The sequence below is a fragment of the Platichthys flesus genome, chromosome 2 (assembly GCF_949316205.1).
Source record: "Platichthys flesus chromosome 2, fPlaFle2.1, whole genome shotgun sequence".
In the NCBI taxonomy this organism is placed as follows: Eukaryota; Metazoa; Chordata; class Actinopteri; order Pleuronectiformes; family Pleuronectidae; genus Platichthys; species Platichthys flesus.
The window spans coordinates 8,660,725-8,675,161 of record NC_084946.1 but is presented as its reverse complement, the minus strand read 5'-3'; the positions used below and the strand labels follow the sequence as shown (position 1 = coordinate 8,675,161).

At 41.5% G+C, this 14,437-nt stretch overlaps 2 protein-coding genes across 2 annotated transcripts; both read left to right on the top strand.

Moving 5' to 3' along the window:
- The first annotated feature begins 5,793 nt into the window (after nt 1–5,793).
- On the top strand, nt 5,794–10,713 carry LOC133961528 (protein transport protein Sec61 subunit alpha). The gene is made up of 12 exons (XM_062396664.1): nt 5,794–5,952; nt 6,815–6,882; nt 6,981–7,046; nt 7,153–7,231; nt 7,482–7,613; nt 7,796–7,905; nt 8,326–8,479; nt 8,579–8,739; nt 8,910–9,107; nt 9,274–9,465; nt 9,541–9,617; nt 9,732–10,713. The coding sequence occupies exons 1-12, from the start codon at nt 5,946–5,948 to the stop codon at nt 9,916–9,918; spliced, it is 1,431 nt and encodes a 476-aa protein (XP_062252648.1). The 5' UTR covers nt 5,794–5,945; the 3' UTR covers nt 9,919–10,713.
- Nucleotides 10,714–11,632: 919 nt separating this feature from the next.
- Nucleotides 11,633–14,414, top strand: chchd4a (coiled-coil-helix-coiled-coil-helix domain containing 4a). Its single transcript, XM_062396641.1, has 3 exons — nt 11,633–11,799; nt 12,305–12,403; nt 13,158–14,414. The coding sequence occupies exons 1-3, from the start codon at nt 11,778–11,780 to the stop codon at nt 13,520–13,522; spliced, it is 486 nt and encodes a 161-aa protein (XP_062252625.1). The 5' UTR covers nt 11,633–11,777; the 3' UTR covers nt 13,523–14,414.
- The last annotated feature ends 23 nt before the right edge of the window (nt 14,415–14,437 follow it).

Here is a 14,437-nt window from a genome sequence, read left to right as displayed (position 1 = left end):
GAAGCATGCAGTGGATTCTGCTGTCACCTCCGGCTGTGAAAGCAGAATGGGAATTGAAACCAGCCAGTGACGTTGTGGCCTGGGAAGGTATGCTAGTGCTATCCAGTTTTCACTATTTATAGGAGGCCAATCAGTGAGCTTTAATTTAAGGTCAACCCAAATGGCTTTAAAAAACTTTTTTGTGTATTATTTCTGAAATTATGGTTTATTTTGCAGGTGTGATCTGCCTATAAATCCAATTTCATTTGGATTCATCAGACCAAAAGTTACCCCACCAAGTTTTTTATTACCTTATATAAGGTAAGAAAATGTCAGTATAGGTGTCAAAATAGACATGAGAAAAATGTTGTACACATCATTAATGTAAAATTCAGGTAGATTGGCACCAACATAAAGACACAAAGCGAATGCTGCGTGAGTCAGGAACATGGCCAAGCCTGTTTCGACAAGTACTGAATTGAGTTTACATGATGATGACAAGCTCCGTGAAGACAGTTACATAAACAGGTCAGTAATGAAGAGATGGAGAGCAGAAAGACAGACTGAACATTTTGTTCAGAAAACTAACTGTAGAAAATGCTTCTGTAAATCTTGAAGGTTATGCTGGAGTGAGTGTGTGGGGGTGTGTGTGTGTGTGTGTGTGTGTGTGTGTGTGTGTGTGTGAGTGTGTGTGTGTGTGTGTGTGTGTGTGTGTGTGTGTGTGTGTGTGTGTGTGTGTGTGTGTGTGTGTGTGTGTGTGTGTGTGTGTGTGGATTAGGCAGCTGAGCTTTAATACGAGAACGGTGTAATGAGAAGACGAAGCTACAGTAGGAACATATATGCTGCTGATAAGTCCGTATTATTCAGTGACAGCTGCGTTTGAACTTGCATTTAAATGATCCCTGTCACATACTTTCAATTAAAATACAGTGAAAGTAGTGAGTAAGGTTATTCTGTCAAAATGCTAAAATAAAGGTATAGAATTAACGTTGCAAATTCAAACATGAACTATAAACATCAATATGTTTAAAAAGGTCTTATAGAATGTAAATTAAACATTTTTATAATAATACTCATGGACTCATGACCCTTCCTGTGATGTGTAAAATATTAGAGCATGATTTAACCAATGATTATTTATCAGACGAGGACATGCACTAACCCATTTCTGATCTTAACCATTTAATTCATAACATCTCCCCACTTACTTAATTGATAGCATATATGTTAATACTATAGCTGCTAAGCAGAGACAACCAAACTGTTTAAAGAACGTCAAATGACCACACGGTGCGGCTGGCAGAGAAATGGACAGCAAAGGCAGGAAAGGAAAAGTCAAATAAGAGCCAAGACGTAATCATTGTTGCATAACGGTGGCAGTGACGCTCTCTGCCGGGGATCGGCCAGGACCTGGCCCGAGGCTCCAGTCGTCCTCAAGCCAGTCCACTCTGTCAAACCCATTTATGCTGACCACTTAATTACTATAATGAAGCCTCCGAAGCACAGATTAGCACTGAACACGCTCTTTATTCAAGCTCATCCACGAGGGTCAAATGAAGGAAGACTTCCTGCCCCCTCAAATCCGTCTCTGGGTGTCACAGTGACTCCCGTTACACTGCCAGGCCTTGGTTGGATTAGCTTTGGGATTTCAGCGGTTTGGACTTTATGCTGTAAAATAGATAAATACTGTGAATACGTAAAACCACTGTGTAAAACTGTTTAGTCACAGGTGGCTGTGTCTACCAAACAGAGTCTCTGCTGTCTGACGTGCTTTCAGTGACTGACAGGCGCCAGACATGGTGTTGTGATGACGAACCCGTTATGAAAGGAAAATCTAATGTAGCCACCAAGCCCTTCAACTGTACTAGGATTCTCTTTACCCTCTGATGTGTCCTTTACCTTCTTATGGACGTGTCCCTGTCCTCAGGAGTGGGTTTACATAAGCCCTTAATGTACATAAATAGTATTTGTGTAACCATGCTCAATGGAAGCTGGGAGTGGGAATTCAGCTCACTCCCAGCTTAGGACAGATGTAACCCACAGAACTCTGATGTGATGGGTTTATGACAGTTTCAGCACTAAGGCTGTCCACTGAGAAATACACTCATCAGGACTCAACAAGGCGGAGAAAGTCTTTATGTACGTGTATGGATATAGCATTAAGATTTATAACCCCCAGGCTGAGTGCTGCTGCTGTGACATAAAACTCTGTGCTGATAAAACTGCCCACAGACCCATGCAACTCACGCACCACTTCACTTTTTACAATTACTCACTTCTAAAAATAAGGAAGAAAATAAAAGGCTGGATTCTTCCGCACCAGAATGCAAATGACCCTACTGACAGTGTGCTGACGTTATCACTGTGTGTGTTCCTGTACAAATATACTGTTCCCACACCGCAGGCCGACTGTATGTCTGCACGACAGTCATACGTGGAGGCAGATGTGTGTGGTTATGTGGAGCTGAAGAGCTGAAGAGCAGGAAGGTGAGCCGTTTGTGTGTCTGCCTGAGTATGTGTGTGTGTTCTTTTTATGTCTTTCTCTGAAAAGACGTGAGAACATAATGGATATAATGATATATGATGTAATTTGTGGCAGCAGCATTATGTGGGGAACAGAGTTTAAGTTATCACATGATGAGGACGTTTTTCCTCGTTGCTTGAATCAAAGAGTGTTTGATTAAAGAGGTTGTGCTGTTGCTTTACATTGAGAATCGAATAACAACTCACTGACATAGTACTGAATAATACTTGCAATCAGCTCATCTCTTTGATTATGCCTGAATTTATAATTTTCAATAAGATCCATGAGTAATCAAGGAAAATATTGTGGAAATAAAACCCTGCGCACCAAGATTTATTGGATCATGCCTCACCCCTACACACATTTTCATAGAAATAGGATGTTTAATTATTCCTGAAAACAAACAAACCCAGACAAAAACATATCCCCCTTGGAAGAGGAGAGAAGGCAACGAGCATCACGTGCATATTATGTAGCATTCAAATATGCTGTTAATAGAGGGCATAAATACAAGTCAAAAATCACGAGCACTTTAAGGTTCATATTGTTTTAATTCAAGTTTTCCTCAACATTTGTAAGATGAATATACTGAAGTTACATGTTCATCATGTCAAGAGTTATAATGCTGCGTGTAACAGAAAAAAGTAGCCATACGTATTTTATGCCATAAATGTGATGAGACATAAAAATCAACAGTGATCAGTAGATCACATTAATATAATAACACTGAAATGCCTTTTTATTTGATTATGAATGTAATATTTGTCTTTTGTCAGTTATGCTATTTTTGATATTAAGCAGCCAATGTAAATGTTCACCTGGTGATGGATCTTAATCATATGCTTGTGCCCTTACGTTGAGATGGTTCATATGGCCTGTTTTTTAGTCAAAAAATATATATAATTATGTATAAATTCAACGGCTTAATGCTGATTACTGGGAATGGATTCGATAATCCAGGATATTTTTTGCCTTGGAGAACTGAACCTTAGGTTTATATCCTCTTACTTTTTAGCCAATGCAAATTCAGTGTTGCCCAGGTGTTTTTCGGCATTGGGTTCCATGTTACAGGCATACACTGAAACGTAGGCGTGTTAAATTGAAGGTTGCAGACAGATATACTGTCCTCCACATAAATACACACGTGCATCTTCACTGCAGTTGGAACACTTATCACACACAGGAGATTTGCATTCATGTGTTATTTGCCTGTGTTTTCTTTTATTAGGGAAATGCCACAGATTATTTGTGTGGCCTGGTGCCCAGGGACGGATAGCACATGTTGTATTAAATCTTAATTATGTCTTTCTCATTATCAGAGCAATTGGATTTCTTGATTTCTAATTCCTGTTTTCATTAAACGATGATGTGGTGAATAAATTCACAATCGTAATTTCTGTTTCAGGATTAAACCCTGCATCAGAAGTTGAACATAAGAGGCCATTGAAAGTGTGGTGGAAAGCAGAGACTGGAGGGGGGCTGTGTGGTATTTGCTTGTCTTCACCTCTGTGTTAGCTCACAGTGCTGCTGTCATTATGTAACCACACAAACAGATATCTCTTTATCTGAGGGCAGATGAGCAGGCTCCTCCTTTACCTCTGTGTGTGTGTGTGTGTGTGTGTGTGTGTGTGTGTGTGTGTGAGTGTGTGTGTCTGTGTTTTCTGCTGAAAAACAAATCAAGTGGTCCACTCATTGTCACTCAGTGGTTTCATTATTAAGAATCAGTGGTTAAGTGTGCCACCAGTCTAAGCACTGTGCAGCCATAGGTGCTCATCACCCCTCAATCCTGAAGACCTATAATGTGAAGGAATGAAATCTCATCATAATACAAACACACCTTGATTCAGCCTCTGGTCAATACTAGTTAATTTCAATTTAATTCCCCTTAACATCCCACCACTGAAGTCACATCATTGACTGACATTGCTTTCAGAGAGACTTAAACAACCCCAACCAAAACCTTGAAACATGGACAATTACTTTTACATTAATCCAAATAATGTGACAAAGTGTAAATATCATGCGTTATACTGGGACCACACACACGCAAGCACACAGAGGCATGGCTAAATACACCGGAGCAACACTGCGCTCTACTGGTGAGTATGGAGACAAGATTGATTCATTGTGACTTCAACTGGTTTAAAACTCCACTTAACATAGTTATAGTTAGGGCCCCGAGAACCTACGGTTGGAGGCCCTATTGTAATTCGAAGGATTTGTATTTCCCGTTTGGGCTTTGTCATCAGATCAACTTCATATGGACATAAGTGTCATCACAACAAGATGGAGATATAAACTACCTCGAATTTCAAGTTTTCATCACACGGTGTGATCGTGGCATGGCGTAAAAGTTTGATTACACGTCTTCAAAATACGATGTTCTGTATCTCAGACATACATACATGCGTGCAATCAACCCCAAACTAGACATGTAAGACAAGAGTCCCGGCCTGATGACATCTACACAGAAATTATGAATTAAAATCACATCGCCCCCTGGTGGCATTATGAAATGTCTTGTTTTTGGAACAGATATGCAGTAGACGTGTATTCAGAATCAACCAACACAGTAGGTTAACAACGAGCGGACCAGGAGGACTGACTGAGAAATTCATGCCTTCAGGATGTCAAATAGAGAGCAGCATTGCTCGGACAGTGAGCAGGGGCCGAGTGTATTTCAGCTCTGACTAGGTTATACTACTAATTTTTTTTTATTGCACTATTACTTGTTTAAAAATACCAAAATGTTCAGATAATACAAATTCAATGTCTGCAAATGGCTACACAATACAGATTGTAATTAAGAAAAGCAAAAAATGTGTCTATGTCAGAAGCTTTAAAGCAAAATTATGAGGAAAGGTAATCAATCATCTGTCATGGGAGGTATATCAATAAAATGTATAATATCAATTTGAAGTGCCTGTTTGGTTTGTTTAAAACCGATGTACTGATTAAGATGTGGGGCTAATAGCCGGTTGATATTATGATTATTGTTATTATTATTATATAATCTATGTGTACACCTCTTTATAGACAGGCAATGGTATGCACAGGTTTCTGAGAGGAAGGAATCTAATCGAGGAGTGTGTCAGAACTCCGGGGTAGTTCCTGCCGGGGCGCCCTCTGGCGGATGGGAGGACTGCGAGTTACAATGATGAATTTCTTAATGTTATTAGTTTGAACATGCATGTTCGCCGGCCGATGGGACGTGAACATCTCACTACGAGATGTGCGTGAAGAACCGGGGCTGTGTGCGGCCTGCAGCCGGCGGAGTGACGCGCGTGTGTGGAGCGGAGAAGTGACGTGTGTTAGCGGCTTGTCTGGTGACGTGTCTCTGCTGCTCTCTCTTTCCCCACAGAGCGGCTGGATGGAGCCACACTGACCCACTCAGCTCTCCAACTGCTCCCAGTAACCACCCAGGCACAGGACTACCGACACCATGGGGAGTAAGTGAGCTTATTTTCTTGTGCACACGTGTCGGCGGTGGTCTGCACTACCTACCGTCTGTTCTCTTTTATTTAAGCTGCAACGGTAACAGACATAGCGCTCACCGGGAAGCTACTTAGCTAACCTTGGGTTAGGTGGCAAGTTGAGCTAGCCCATAACGGAAGTTGGTACTGTATTCAAATTTCGTCTCACTGTGATTTAGCGACGTTTCTGAGGTTTGTGTCACAGTCAGATGTGATTCCAGGCGTTTTAATTTACTTCTTCGAAGAGCTTCCTCTTGTAAAGTCATTGCTCAATCGTTTTGTGATTGAACGATGGTTAGCATCAGGCTAACGGCAGTTAGCTGCTCGAACTCTTCATTTGGGAAAACTTGCAGTAACGACAAACTGAAACTCCGTTCGCCTCGCTTTTCATGAGCATGTCTATTTGGATTTGCAGCATCGAGTTGATTGATCCTGATTCAGGTTCAGTCTTATGTTAAATCATTTAGTGTTAAAGTCAGATTCAGTGATTGACACAGCTGATAGACTCAAAACATGCAGCAGAGCAGCCGCAGGCATGACAACACACTTGAGACTAGTTTATCTCAACCTTGCTCAACTTTATGTTTTCATACTTCGCCATATTCACAGAGAAACGCTGTGCTTGTTGCACCTCTGTCCAGTTGCCATGTTCAGCTGGCAGATGTTTGACTGCTGGCTAGTGATGACGTAGCGTCTAAGCCAACCTTGTTTGAAGGGACCTAACATTTTAAAAAACACCAATGTTAAGGACCTTGCTAGGAGAGGTGGTGACCCTTAAGTGTAATGTAATTGCAGTGTTACTATGGCTTCGTACTAATCTTGTAATCTCTTTCTGAAGTTAAATTTTTGGAGGTCATCAAGCCCTTCTGTGCGGTCCTGCCAGAAATTCAGAAACCAGAAAGAAAGGTATGTGTTGATCTGTCATCGTTTATTAAAGTGGTATAATTTATGCTCTATCCAATCTTGAATTGCATTGATGTTTGTTCTTTTTTCATCCCTTTTAGATTCAGTTTAGAGAAAAAGTACTATGGACCGCTATCACACTATTCATCTTTCTGGTGTGCTGCCAGGTTGGTATCTCTTGATGACAAACTTCAATCACAACCAAACTACTCGTTCTCTTATTGGTGACAGTGGATCATTGCATTGTTTTTATATTTCTCCTTGTTCATTCAGATTCCACTGTTTGGCATCATGTCATCAGACTCGGCAGATCCTTTCTACTGGATGAGAGTAATCCTGGCTTCCAACAGAGGTGCTTGAATTGGATCAAATTGAATGTCACTCTTAAATCATGAAAACTCTTGTATGTCGGGTGCAGCTCCAGTAAGGAGACTCATTGGATTCCAGTGCTGTTATCAGCTTGTTACCTAATCTCATCACCAGGTGTGATTAGTCAAAGGTCAACAGTTGTAGTCCTTCTGCAATTGTTTCTGGTGCTGCCGCTATTCTTATTGTAAGTGAGGCTGATTATGTTTCTAAGTGCAGCCCACATTGTCTTGCAGGTACTCTGATGGAGCTGGGTATCTCACCCATTGTCACATCGGGCCTTATCATGCAACTGCTGGCTGGTGCCAAGATCATCGAAGTTGGTGACACTCCCAAGGACAGAGCCCTCTTTAATGGAGCTCAGAAATGTAGGTTTTTATTCCTCATTACAGCAGCTTTTTTTTTTTGAATTTATCACATTTCTTTGAAGCATTGAAGACACTTTGAAGCCTGCACTCTCACAGCACTCTTCTATTTTAGAACAACAGTTTTGGCAGCAGCTTTGCCTCTTATGATGCCAATGCAAATCATTGTTTCTTTCTTTTTACAGTGTTTGGAATGATCATCACCATTGGACAGGCCATTGTGTACGTTATGACTGGCATGTATGGAGACCCCTCAGAGATGGGTGCTGGGATATGCTTACTCATCATCATCCAGGTTAATACAAAAAATCCTGCTGCTGCTCTTTTACTTACGTTTAGACTTTTAGTGTGTCTTAAAATGTGAAAAGGCTAACTGTGCTGAGCTTATCTGCCAAGATTGGCAACAAATGAATAAAAAAGAAATGAATCCACTGATCTATCAATTAATTAATGCTTTTCACCTGCAAATGTGCATTTAATGTACGAGCAGACAAATTGAGGCTTGATTAACACAATTTAAGGTTTATGCATTTCATAATTTGAATGTAAGTTTTACAACCTAATGATTTATTTCCCAAAAACAAATTTGATAAGATTTTCTCATTTGGATGGCAGGTTTATCAAGCACTGTCTAGAGGTGCTTTAATTAGTTGTACATTACAACTACATGTTAACATATCCCGTCTCAATACAAACATTGTGTCTGTTTCTGTAGCTCTTCGTTGCAGGTTTGATTGTCTTGCTGCTGGATGAGCTTCTCCAGAAGGGCTATGGTCTGGGCTCAGGTATCTCTCTCTTCATTGCCACCAACATCTGTGAGACGATCGTGTGGAAGGCCTTCAGTCCCACCACCGTCAACACTGGCAGAGGTATGAGCACTGGAAACCAACACGTATTGAGAAGGAATTAGATAAAGCTCTTAAAATGTGTCATAATGACTCACCCTGTGTCAAATCTGGTTTATCTAGGCACTGAGTTTGAGGGAGCCATTATTGCTCTCTTCCATCTACTGGCCACTCGCACAGACAAGGTCCGTGCTCTAAGAGAAGGCTTCTACAGACAAAACCTGCCCAACCTCCTGAACCTCATCGCCACTGTCTTCGTGTTTGCAGTGGTCATATACTTCCAGGTGAGCTGCAAACGGCAACTACAAGCAGTATAGCTTCTTATCTGGTTTTATTTCTATCAAAAACTTTGATTGGATTATAGATAAGCATACATTCTAAGTGATACTGAGGTCTTTTGGTGCTTTGTAGCTGCTCTGTGGCTAAACATATGTGGACTGTGTTTCCTCACCAGGGCTTCAGAGTGGACCTGCCCATCAAGTCTGCACGCTACCGTGGCCAATATAACACCTACCCCATCAAACTGTTCTACACCTCCAACATCCCCATCATCCTGCAGTCTGCGCTGGTCTCTAATCTCTACGTAATTTCTCAAATGCTCTCAACGCGTTTCAGCGGCAACTTCCTGGTCAACCTCTTGGGAACCTGGTCTGTAAGTATTTTATAGAGTCTCAGGCCTTGCAACATGTTAAAGGATCGAGAGATTGTATCAAGGAGTCTCTGTGTTATTTGTATAAAAATAGTACAATCAGATTCAGACTCCCCTGTAGGTCATGAATTTGCACCATCTCACTGACAAAGTCTTTTTTTTTCTCAAGGACGCCACGAGTGGAGGACCAGCTCGGGCCTACCCAGTGGCTGGGCTCTGTTACTACCTTTCTCCTCCGGAGTCATTTGGTTCTGTTTTGGACGACCCAGTTCATGCTGTCATCTACATCGTCTTCATGCTCGGCTCCTGCGCTTTCTTCTCCAAGACCTGGATTGACGTCTCAGGATCCTCTGCCAAAGATGTAAGTGTGTGATTGTGTTTTTTTTTGTCGTGTTTTGTGTACAACTGTCCACTGATACCATTGTGTGCATCTCAGGTGGCGAAGCAGCTGAAGGAGCAACAGATGGTGATGAGAGGACACAGAGAGACCTCTATGGTGCATGAGCTTAACAGGTATAAAGCAACCTAAGAAAATGGCTTCTGATGTTTCTTTCTGTTCTCTATCTGCAGAGTAACAATTGATGTCTTTCAAAATGTTTGCTTATAATTCTTATTTGTTATTTGCAGGTACATCCCCACAGCTGCTGCCTTTGGTGGTCTGTGTATAGGTGGTCTGTCTGTCATGGCAGATTTCCTGGGTGCTATCGGTTCGGGTACAGGAATCCTCTTGGCTGTGACCATCATCTACCAGTACTTTGAGATCTTTGTGAAGGAGCAGAGTGAAGTGGGCAGCATGGGCGCACTGCTCTTCTAGAAAATACCAACCTTGTGACACACACCAGACACAAAGCATCCACCCCCTCTCATGATTATTTTTTATAATGCATTGTTTTGGCACAATCAGTCTTTGTTTCCCCACCAGCAGCTTGATAACTGTGTGGGTTACTCCCAGTGGTGAGCATTGTGTTGTGTCTCTTCAATCCTTTATATTCCAAGAACTATCACCCATCTCTCTGCAGGCTGCCTAAATCCCCACTGACTGTCTTATCAGCTGAATAATGCCTGAAAGCACACAGGTGTGAGGTGCTGTCTCTGACTACCTCAGGCATCTACAGCATGTTCAGTCAACACTCAGACAACAACAACATGCTAGTGCTAATTTCAAGCTGAAAGCACCGTGCCTGGACATCTCAGAGGGGAGCTGAAAGAAAGCCATGCCATGTTCATCACATAGCAATCAAGCTTGAGGTTTCAAGGGCCCTAAGTATAAACTAGTATGTACTCATAAGGTTTCTGTTAATCACAGACAAACTCTTGCTGGTTGTCATTTCTCTTAATTTTGATATTTCAAATTTTGGACTGTGTTCATATTCACTCTGGTCTTATGTGGGGCACAGTGTTTGTCCTGTGTCTGGGTCCTCAAAGAGAAGTGTTTTTTCTGTTTCGTCACGCTCTTTTATTCCCAGACTGAGTCGTTGCACAATACTGCCGAGATGGTCGGGATGAGGGTGGGTTTGATAGGGACTGAAAAAGGGGTTTGTTTTGGTTTTTACTTTATGTAACAGACATAATTGAGTTAATAAAAAAAACGGATTTTTTTTCCATATAACGTGGAAATTGTGTTTGTATTTCTATTGTCTCCTTTTTCTTTGTCACAGCATGATCTGAACAGAATACAAGATATTATTTGTTGGCACAATCATCAAGATCATTGCATATAAAAATAGGTTATTGATTGCTTCAAGTGGATTTGACAATGATTACAGTAGAACCACACAACATGCAACCACATGCTTCTGTTTAACTTAGAGAAGAGTACACAATAGATTTTACTATTCAAGCTGTTAACACAGCACTAAAAGAGCATCACATTCATGTTTTGCATTAAATGATGCTTTAATTTGACCATAAAACGAGTGAGTAGAAATGAAAAGTCTTAAGTCCACTTAATTAAGACAGTACTTATTACTATGTTTATCAGCTGATGACATTCCCCAAAAATAAGTTTTGGGAAGTGAATTGATTGGATATGTTAGGGTTAGGGTTTTGTGATGAAACATTCTTGAGGATATTTTTCCTTAATTTGTACTTTAATACCCTTTTTTTTCCAAATTCCCTTTTTCATCACTCAGCTCTTCAAATGCAAATCTGTGGCCTTGTATCTATTAAGCTGTTCACACATATACAGATATCACCACCACTACCTGCTCATGCACACAAATAAAGCTGCAGTGAAACTCCTGCAGAAGATGTCTTCTTAAAGTTGTATTGACAGGAAACTGTGTTTGTGGTAAGGTAAAATGGTGAAGCTCTTGAAGGTTATTTTGATTTAACAGAAGTAGTGAAAAGAAAACGTATGAATTATCTTTATTATGAAATATTGATTATGAAAAATTGCCTATATATGAATACATTTCTTATTTGATTTAATTATTTTCAATGGGTTTAATTGAATTACTTAAAAATACTAAACTTATTTATTTTCTTCCCATACATTTTTTTTATGACGTCATCAGTGTGCGTCCGCATGTGGGCAGGTCAGAGGGGTAACGGGCTCGTTGGACGCCGGGTGGTTTGTCAGATGAAATCGTCGCTGTGTTTGTGTAATTCCTCTCCCACTGGTGACCTTTCAGCGCTGAGGACGAGGCTCGACGGACAGAAGCACCGGCAGACATGTCGTACTGCAGGCAGGAAGGTAATGTCGCCTCCTCTTTCATTCATTTCCAGCTCGTCGCTGAGCAATGTCAACGAGCTAGCCGCCATGCTACCTGGCTAACTCTCCAGAAACAGCGGTAACTCGCGGAAGGTTAGCTAACTGCGCTCGATGCGGGGGGAGCTCAGCCCCCAGCAGCAGCAGGGCTCTAGATTCACATGTATTATTTCTAGTTTCATGGCACCTCTCCGCTATAATCGCTGCAGTAACTCGACACATAGGCGAAGTGACAAACGGGGAAAGCTGCCAAAGGGTTAGCAGTTAGTGTTAGAGACTGAGATGTCAGACGGTAGAGCAGGTTAAGTCATAGCTATTGACAGAGAGAGCGCCCCCTGGGGTCACATGTCGGCCAAACACCACAACAACACCGTGTTCATTCTAGAATTAACGGAAAAGCCTAATCCTACATCATAAGATAATAGCTTATCATCCAGGACCAGGTGTCTTACTCAATCGTTTGTGTTAACCGTCATTTTTCTTATTTAAGGTAAAGATCGCATTATCTTTGTGACCAAGGAAGACCATGAGGCGCCCAGCAATGCTGAGCTGGTGGCAGATGATCCCAACGATCCGTACGAGGAGCAAGGTTTGTCAATAAGTTATTGTAAGAGGAACTGAGACACATTGATCCCTCAGAGAAAAGGTCTGGTGATATTAGCTACTGTTATTGAAGGCAAATGCCATCAATAGTGTAACCAAACTGGTGAAGCTCTTAGTACTAAAGCACGCCACTGTAACACTTCATTACTGTGCGATCACACACTAGTTTATTTTGACTCAATATTTCACACAAACCGCTACCGCTGAAAATAGTCCTCAACAACTGATTTAGACTTTAACATGATTAACTCATATATTTTTAATCCGATACCTCATTGTCCACAACCTGAGAGCCACTGACCGTGTCAGGAAGTCCATATCGATTTCTTGAGCACAGCCCTGGTGATCGCTGTCATTACCTTCGTTTCAAAATTAACACTTAACATCTCGATCAAGTAATTCTTATTCTATTTCAAGTTGAGGAAAAATGTATACTTTATAAATATTACACTTTAAACCTATTTTATTGTCTTACAGCTATTTCGGTCCAATTGCAATTCAGTAATTACACCTGCAGTTGAAGCTTGGCTTATCCTAGTTTTACCTATAACTCACAAATTGCAGACCCCCCTTCCCCCGGGTACATTCAAGTCCCCCTCCCCCAAAAAAATTATAAAATAATACAAAAGATATGAACTGTGGCTGTTTAACACCCCCACAAAATATACACTACCACCTTTTTGTTTTGCTCTTACACTCATCCTGCCGACTTGTCATTGTGTGGTTTCCTGTCTCTTCAGGCCTGATCCTGCCCAGTGGAGACATCAACTGGAACTGCCCGTGCCTGGGCGGCATGGCCAGCGGACCATGCGGGTCTCAGTTCAAAGAGGCGTTCTCCTGCTTCCACTACAGCTCAGAAGAGGTCAAGGGCTCGGAGTGCATCGACAACTTCCGCAACATGCAAGAGTGCATGCAGAAGTACCCTGAGCTCTATCCTCAGGAGGAAGATAAAGAGAGTTCCAGCCAAGCAGAGTCTGACAGCGGCGCCGCCTCTGCTGCCGCGACCGAGGGCTCCGCCTTATCCCCTGAAACTGACGCTACACCTTCTACTTCAGATCCCTCACCTGACAGCGTGTCACCTACAGACAGCCATACGGCCAGCTAAGGTCAAATTTGTCATTCACAGGCTCTTGTTCTCTGTGTGCAAGCACTGCCCAGCATACGTGACTCTCCACGAGGAGCTGTGATTGGTCTGTTCAACTTTTTCAGCCTGAAGAGAGGGCTAAGACCGACACAGCTCTAACACCCGAAGGCAGTTTTTAGCAAGGCCATCAGAGAAGGACTTTGTGTGTGCAGAAAAACAAAACATAGTTTATGTATAAAAGTAGGCTGCTTTTATTTGCTGAGAACTCAATCATTGTATGGCATCATTTAATGTCTGCGGGCCAAGCTATTTGCTGGAGAGACAGTAGCTCAAAGACTCACCTTTATATGCAATATATTCATTTATTTGATTTGCTGTGCTGTGCTTTCTCATGTTAATCAGGAGTTATTCATTATGTTTGTCAGGATTATCTCTTAGCACTGATTTACCACCAGTTAATCCTAGCAGTAATCCCTAGATTCTTTTCAATTTGAGCAATGTTCATGTTTTTTTTTTTTTAGGAATTTACCTCAAATTAATATAGTCTTTAGTTCCATCACTTGAGACCAAAACACAGATGATCTATATATAAACAAGGCTACTGTCCCAGCGTGTGTGCAGTGGACATAATACTAATATAACCACAGATGTTTTTAACTGTTTGTCAGGGTCTACATCTGCATTGATTGCCGCGTGAACCATGTTTGTCATTTTCGTTTACCAACACTGTATCTGGCGAGGACCATAGTGGTTTGTCATGTTCAACTGTTGCTGCATAAATCTTTTCCTTGTCTCACCACTGTCCAGAGTGTCCACTTTGAATGCTGTGGTCACCATTCAGTGTCACTCAGGCCTTAAAAGACTTCATGGTATTTATAAAACGCGTCCAAATTAAAAAATGATCGTCAAACAATTTCAACCTCCGTTTTCTTTTTG